This window comes from Gymnodraco acuticeps, unplaced genomic scaffold (assembly GCF_902827175.1).
Source record: "Gymnodraco acuticeps unplaced genomic scaffold, fGymAcu1.1, whole genome shotgun sequence".
Classification (NCBI taxonomy): Eukaryota; Metazoa; Chordata; class Actinopteri; order Perciformes; family Bathydraconidae; genus Gymnodraco; species Gymnodraco acuticeps.
Window position 1 is genome coordinate 333236 of NW_022991761.1, and position 8330 is coordinate 341565.

Here is an 8330-nt window from a genome sequence, read left to right on the forward strand (position 1 = left end):
GATATGTTCCTCTTTATGATAGGAGTTAAACAACTTATATTTTCCACTTAAAGATCACGGATAAATTAAAGTATTTCAGTGATGTATTTTAAAATGATGTCTTAAACATTGTTGTTATTAATGCTAGCCTGCCATTTTATTTAAAACATGTTTATAATTGTAGTTTTTTAAAAACATTATTGTTGGGTATATTTTTCCAGTTAAATTGGAATTAATGACTGATTTCCTTTTTCCTTATCACTGAACTTATATATTTTTTTCAATATAGTATAGTAAAAGTATTATTATATTTATGTTTATCAGCCTGTAGTCTCAGACATAATGTCTACACCACGCTGTACGTGTGTGTGTGGTGTGTGTGTGTGTGTGTGTGTGTGTGTGTGTGTGTGTGTTCCTCACCATGCCCTCCATGCCGTGCGGCAGCAGCAGCACGATGCCGTTCTGCCGGACCCACTTGGCCTGCCCGGGACAGATGAACTGGTCGATGATGCACTGGGCCGTGTTGTGGAAGTCTCCGAACTGAGCCTCCCACAGGATCAGAGCGTTGGGACTCGCCATCGCAAAACCCAACTCGAAGCCTACAGACACACACAACAGAAAATATAAACATTTATGCTGTTAATCTGCAGACAGAAGACTAGTCCAGTTTTCCTATATTCATCAGTGGTGAAAGAAGTACTCATATTTTGTACTTAAGTAAAAGTAGAAGTACCAGAGTGTACGAATACTATGTCACAAGTAAAAGTCCTGCATTGCAAATGTTACTTAAGTAAAAATTCAAAAGTATTGTGTTCTCAAAGCTGGTGAAGGTGCAGCTAGTTTGAATGACTTTGTATACTGCAGGGTAGCTTGTGAATTTACTCCAGGTGGAACTAAAGTCTGATTTAACACTTGATTAGATTTAATCATTAATCCAATTCTGCAAAGTAAGTACACGATTCATCTGAATGGTAGTGGGGTAGAAGTACAAAGTAGCAAAATAAGAATGAAATACTCCAGTAAAGTACTAGTATCTCACAAGTGTACTTGAGTAAAGTAAGTACCTAGTTACTTTACAGCACTGATATTCATGCACACCCTGACATGCCTTTTTGCCCAATTGAACCAGTAATTCAATGATAACTACGTTTTATTTATTGAAACCTATAGCCAGTGAAGGGCCTGCTTACATGCCCACAGATTCAGTGTAAACACCAAATGTGGCCTTGGGTGCTCGGCTTCCTTTTGTGCAGTTAGCACGACAGTCGTAATTATGGAGCTAATTTCCTGCCATAACTCCTCAAACAAACTGAACACGTTTTACAAATGCCTCACTCACAAACACAGTGTCATGTTTCAGAAACAAATACAGCACAGGTATTACAAGTGCACTAAAATATTTTCTACAAGTATAAACAAATAAATACTAGAGACAAAATGTCTAAAGAAACAACATTCAAACAGAGGGGGTTGAGCAGAGCAGGTAACAGCCCCTGCCAGTCTGATGACAGCCTGTTTCGCGATCCGATAACAGACTTAATTTAACAATATGTTAAATATCTCTCATTGTCTGGCCTTAGAGAAAATAACCTATGCTTTAAAAGGGAGGGTCTGATATCTTTAATAGAATATGGGGGGGTGGGGCCTCTGGTTATGCTCATGGTGTCCAGAATGAGATCATTCGGAGCTTTATGTGCAGCTGCAGAGGAACAGTGAAGCCTCACCAAGGACTCCGTACTCGGACAGCGAGCTGTTGCAGACGGTGTACGGCGCCTGGTCAGGAGCGAGGTGGTTCATGGGAATGCAGATCCTCTTGTCCACGTTCTGATCGTGGAGCACATGGTGACGGTGGCTGAGAGAGGACGACAGGTTGAGTGTGCAGGACAACATTACAGAACTGTGTCATTTGATCTCATACTTTCTCTCTGTTCTCCACTGCAGGAAATCAACAATTGTTTATGTGAAGCTTACTTGGCTGGTTCTTAGTAACCCAAGAATATTTCATTTCAATCTCTTGATTTGATCATTATAAGAAAATAGATACCAAAGTTATTAGATCTTAACACTGACTCCCTACTTCTGCTTTAAGCACTGAAGGATTTTTGGGAAGTGGTAAACAGATGGTGTACATTAAGGATAACCCAGTCCTGCCTGGGGAAATAGAGGTAGACATTATTATTATTCCCTTGCTTCACTAGGTTTGAATTACAGGTGTGACTGCCTGAAAGGTCTGCTAAATATATGCAGCTACAATGAATCCCACATCACTCCATCATGTGTAGATCAAGGATACCAATGATTTCATTTGAACTTGAAGTGATGTTCTTTGAGGGGAGATTAGAAGTATCCTTTCACAGGTTATCAACTGTTAAAGGACAGTTTAGTTCTTAGATACATACACATCTATTTTGATGTTCCTGGACATTGTGAGACTGTTTTTTTTAAGCAAAATTACTTGAAATGATCTCTAAACAATTGTAAATATTGAAAATATGTTGGACAAAGAAAGTTGGAAACAAAAGGCTGCTTTACACTCACACGAGGCAAGTATGGTACAAAAAGGGGAAATGTTGGAAACTGTTAATGTACTTCATCTAAGGTTGATTCAATAAAAAAAGGGTGATATTTTGCTTTTATAGATATAGATATTCTGAATCAGGATAGTTGTCTGTATGTTGAAACACACTTCTACATCTAATACAAAACAGCTGTTTCATTTCCTCCAGAGAGAACCTGACCCTCGACTAACTTTCTGCTCCTGAGCCGAACTAAAATTCGGTCCAAGAACTCACCCCAAAGCGGGAGGAGAACATTAGAAGAGATGGACGCAGATGAGGTTCTGGGTAATTACCTGAAGGTGCCTCGCTCCACGTCCTGCCCCGACAGCCTGATGTGGGTTCCCTCCTGCAGCAGAGATCCGAAGGCCATGTACTCTCCCAGAGCCCAATCCACTGTGCGGTTACGAATCATCTCGCCGCGGCTTTTCAGGATACGACTCAGACCTGAAACAACAAAGCATGATCACTGAGGGTCAGAATACAGTCTGGATGTCACCATTCATATGATTTTAGAAGATTAAAGAGGACATGATATTATGCTCCTTTTCAGCTTCATATCAGTATGTAGTGTCTCTACTGGGACATGTCTCCGTGCTTTAATGTTCAAAAAGCTCTTTATCTTTCTCATACTGCCTGTGCTGCAGCACCTCTTTTCACCCTCTGTCTGAAACCAGAGCCCAGTCTGCTCTGATTAGTTAGCTGGACGGCTCTTTTTTTAATTGGTAAACTGCTAAGAGATGTGTCGGAAATGTCCCAACCCTTTAGCACATGGCGTGCAATGTGTTGGAGCGCTGGCCGAGAGCACAATTGTTAAACAGTGATGTCATTATGTTACAGAAGAAAACAATGGAAAACTATCTGACTTGAACCTATGCACATAATAGGGCCTCTTTAAAAAGATAAATAATAATAATACATTTTAGTTCCAAGTGCTTTATCCAATGCTCAAAGACACTTTACAGTGGTATAAACAAATACAAAGTTGAATTAAAAATGGCTACTTAAACAACATTAATCACACATTAAAAGCCAGACTGAAAAGGTGCGTTTATGTCAGTGTCTTAAAGGTGGGGAGGTCAGTGCACTTATAGATATATATATCTATAACATATCTTAGAACTACAAAAAGGCAGAACTGGAAATAAAGACTATTTACTGTAAGGATGATTTGTTTGTTACTGTTAGTTAACGGTGCAAATCATTTGCCAGTCAAATGCATTATGGCGTCAGACCTCCGTGGATGGTGAAGTCCTCCACAGGGACGGACGAGGCCACGCCCCCGATGTGGTTCAGCATCTCTTCAGTCAGGCCGGTGGAGGGGCAGCTCATGGCCTTTGGCTGTCCATCCAGAGTGAAAAAACCTGAAGACAAGAGTTCAACATGTCAACTACCTGACAGAGACCCTCAAAACCGGACCAGAAACTCAGTGACCTGGGCTTCATTTAGAAGGGTGGAAAAAGGATTCCAAATCAACATTTGAATGCTCTGCAGCATTTATATCATTTCCAGTATTTTTGCCACTATTGAAAAAATATATATGTTACTTCACAACATGTTTATATCTAATGAAATGAGAATATGAATAGAATAAAAATAATTTTGCTATAATTAAAAATAAATCTGCAATGTGTATGATTACGTCATGAAAGACATTGGAAGGCTTTTTGAAATCTTAATAGAAAGTTGATTAAGTAAGTATAAGTAATTTAAATAAGTATATTTTGTGTACAGCCCTAAAAATTAAGGTGAAGGCTTCAGATCCTGACTGATCAGTGTGAACATACATTTTAGGATTTTTTTTAATAATAAAAAGGGAAACATCTGAAGCCCATCGATCAATTTGACAGATTAAGGCCCTAAAAAGTCATATGTCTGAACAAAAGACGCAAAAACTAATTTCGTTAAGATTGCACTTTTCTAATCTGCCTGTCAAGGCGTTTTTTTACTGGCCTCTGTTTTCACTGCAGAACATTCTTTCTTCATCTGCTTAAAAGTGACCGCACAGTGCCTTTTCATCGCTGCCCTGATAAGCTTGTTCTATATGATCGCTATGACACTTTGTTAAAAACGAGGTAATAACAAATTATGATTTTACAACCCCGTGAAAATTAAGGACAAGAAAATATTATAGATAGACACAAATGCATGGTCTCCCCCGTCCCCTCTCCCCCTTACCAGGCCAGGGGGAGTCCAGCCAGTGCTTGATGTGGAGGATCTTCTCATCTTTGGAGCGATTGTATGCCTCCTCACAGATCTTGTCATATTTGGCAATCTCCTCCTGCAAACAGAGACCGAGTGAAAGAAGAGAGGAGTGTGTTTAGTGCCAAAATCAGAACACCAGACATCCACACACACACAGCAGTAGCAACAGGACAAGGGACGGACATTGCTATGTTTAATGATGCTAACAAAAATAATCATAAATGTGTTGTGTGACGACCCAGCTAGTGGAGATGTAAAGAGAGCAACACATTTCACGTCAACAAGTTACTAACCCCTAGATTCCACGGGTCCGTCTGCGCCGCGTTACGGTTCCTTCGTCAGCCGAAAACTCTGCTGTGCTATTTTCTAACAGTAACAATAACTTGGTCATGAAGTAATGTGTTGCTGCTCTTTCTTATTTCCCAGCGTCTTCCTGTCACGGAGGTGATCTCTGGGCTCATAGATCTCGGCCTCCGTTACGGGTTGTATTGTTGTTGAAAAGTGTTCCCCTTCCCCCATGTCTGTCGTTGATTGTGTGCACCTGGTGTCCGGTGTTGTCTCCCCCCCTCACGTGTGTCTTGTTGTGCTGATTAGAGTGTGTGTATTTAGGCTCTGTTTCCCTGTCTGTTAGGGGGGCAGGGAGTGTGTGTGAGATCCTGGTGGCTGCAGGCTGGGCTCACGTGAACAGCAGAAGCAGGATTGAGGCTGTGTGTAATGTGTTCATGTTTTAATAAATGCCCACACCGGGTTGTATTTTTGGACGTTCTGCCTCTGCCTCCTTGCTTGGTCGGGCCGCTCAATTGTCAGCTTCACACTCCCGTTTCTGATTTCACTGCAATTTCTTTGAACGTTTTGGTTTGAGAATATTTCAAGATTTCACAAAAGTGTCGGTCACTGTTGAAATTGGAGAATAACTTTCTGCCAGAAAATAGAGCTATGTGGAGACGGAAAAACTCGAAGTAGAAGAAGTGTCTTGTTACCTCGTACTCCTGCCGGTTGACGGCTCCCTCTGCGATCAGTTTCTCTGCATACTTCTGCAGAACCGGCTTCTGCTTCTTGATCTGTTTGTACATCAGCGGCTGTGTGAACATCGGCTCGTCCATCTCGTTGTGACCCATCCGACGGTAACAAACCTGCACACACACGTGTAAGTCTCTCACAATCTCACAACAATTTGGAGTTTTTACCTAAAAACGATGACACTGACCAGGTCGACCACCACGTCTTTGTGGAACGTGGCCCTCCACTCGGCGGCCACCTTACAGACGTAGATGACGGCCTCCGGGTCGTCGGCATTGACGTGGAAGATGGGAGCGTTGACGACCCGAGCCACGTCGGTTGGATACGGAGAGGAGCGAGCCACACGAGGATCTGTAGTGAAGCCGATCTGGAGACACAGGGTTAGAGCTCAGTCATCCATCTGCCCGTTTGCTTCCTAGAGTCCTCCTAACTCACATAGTTTGATTGTTAATTATATAAGAAATAAAATGTGTTTTCTGTAAACATCCTTTCAGGTTTGACTTCTCAATTATATGTTGCGGATTACCAGTAGCGAAACTAACTTTTTTTCTTTCTTGTATCTGTTCAGTTGTAGGTAAAAAACAGAGGTGAAAAGTAGCTAAGTAGAATTACTCAAGACCTGTACTTAAAGGTGGGGTAGGTCATTTTGGAGAAACCAGCTCGAGTGCGCTAGAATTTGATAATACACAGCTGGAAAAAATCTGCCTCTTCCTCACAGAGCCCCTCCTCCAATACACACGAACGCGCACATGACCAATGAGGGCACAAGATAAGTTTGTGCACAGATGGAAGGCTGACAGGCAGGTAGGCCATCCAGTTACTTTAGCCGGGCCGGCTCAGATGATTGGTCGTGCTTTTTACAGCGCCACGGCTTCCAGAGATGATATTTTTTATGGATTTTTTGTCAAAGCACTTCAGATATTCATTGCTATCGGGATGTTAAGAGCATTCCATGGAATATAACAAAAAGTGTATCTCGAGCCGGTTTTTCAAACTTACCTACCCCACCTTTAGGTACAATTTTGAGAGACTTTAAATGTGTTGCTACACCTGGAGTAAATGTACAAGCTACCCTGCAGTATACAAAGGGAAAAAAAAGCTTTGATAACACATTAATACATCAATAATTATAATCAAAACATATACATTATATTACATGTCTTTCATGATAATGAGTACTTACATTTTTTGTACTTCAAGTATATTTTGGTGCCAATACTTTTTGACTTTTACTCGAGTAAATGCAGGACTTTGACTTGTCCTGCATTGTAACAGAGTATTCCTACACTCTGGTACTCTACTTTTACTAAAGTACAAGATCTAAGTCATTTTTCTACCTCTGGTAAAAAACAGTGCAGAGATGAAGTGATGAACTTCAGAAAGAGAATTGCTTGAGTACGTCTGTTCAGGTATGTTACCTGGTTGTTGACGACAACGTGCACGGTGCCGTGCGTGGTGTAGGACGGCAGGTGAGACAGGTGGAAGGTTTCGTAGACGACACCCTGCCCGGCGAAAGCTGCGTCTCCGTGGAGCAGGATGGACATCACCTGGAGAAGAACAAATTCAATTAATCTGTGTTTTTTTTAGTGCATGCTTTCGGTTTATCTTTATTAGAATTGTTATTAGCATTAGCATGGACCATTCTTTCTGGTCCACACACAAGCATTTGGACACTACCCACATAAAACACAACAAACAAATAATAACCATCATAATGTCTGTAACGAGTCACTGTTACAGTTTGGTCAAAATTCAACAAAGCATCTGGTAGCATAAATGCTAAATGGAATGCATTTATACAGCGCTTTTACAGTCTTAAAAAACCCTCAAAGCACTTTTACAAGTCAGTATTCAACCTACTTTACAAGCTAGCTAACATTCGCCATCTACCTTACTAGTTAGCTAGCTTACCTTAGCTACCCATCTAACAAGCAAGCTAGCGAATGTTATCCATCTAGTTGGCTACCGCCAAATTGGTTGCTCTTATAATTTGTATTTGAAATATTATGAAATATCCTATGGTTAGATTTGCAGTGCGAACCCGTGTCTCCGGTTCAGGCAGTGAAAGTAACCATGAAACATTGTGTCCTCTATTCAAGCTGACCGGCTGATCTCATACAGCCAGCAGCTTCTCCCAGCTCCAAACATCGACGCAAACTTCCAAACACGGGTGATTCGGATGATCTTATCACATATTGGTAATCCAAATGGTTAGTTTCGCTCCTGAAAAAGTGTTATAACTTAATAACAGTCAGTTTAAAATCTTAAAAACAGTGTCTTTGGCTAGAAAAGGTTGATGAAGCTGGCAAGACTATCCAAAGTGATAGCCCTTACGCTCTCACCAGAAGTAACTGTGATAGAAATGATTGTATTAAAGCTAATAATGTGTAATCCTAGTGAAATATAACAAATTGTACCCTAAGTAATGTAACTTAAAGGATAACAGATCCTTGTGGAAACGTCCTAGAGCAGAGGAAACATACGGTGAATCCTCAAAGCTAGTTTAGAAGCAATGTCTCTTTTAAATGTAGTTTGGTTTTGACTGTTACTCAGCCTCACCCGCTTGCCGTC

The 8330-nt window shown here is 41.0% G+C and overlaps 1 protein-coding gene across 2 annotated transcripts in view; it reads right to left on the minus strand.

Annotated features, from left to right (window-relative positions):
* The window catches only part of ogdha (oxoglutarate (alpha-ketoglutarate) dehydrogenase a (lipoamide)), a 67273-nt gene that overhangs the window by 11439 nt on the left and 47504 nt on the right, over positions 1-8330 (minus strand). The window contains exons 9-17 of one of the 2 annotated variants that reach the window (XM_034199310.1): positions 8319-8330; positions 7178-7306; positions 5947-6126; positions 5720-5872; positions 4713-4815; positions 3770-3898; positions 2831-2981; positions 1704-1831; positions 400-578 (exon numbers count right to left, since the gene is read on the minus strand). The exon at positions 8319-8330 is cut by the window's right edge and continues 168 nt beyond it. In XM_034199310.1, coding sequence (XP_034055201.1) covers positions 400-578; positions 1704-1831; positions 2831-2981; positions 3770-3898; positions 4713-4815; positions 5720-5872; positions 5947-6126; positions 7178-7306; positions 8319-8330 — 1164 coding nt within the window. Of the gene's footprint in view, positions 1-341; positions 579-1703; positions 1832-2830; positions 2982-3769; positions 3899-4712; positions 4816-5719; positions 5873-5946; positions 6127-7177; positions 7307-8318 lie in introns of both variants that reach the window. The other variant, XM_034199311.1, reaches the window with a different exon arrangement.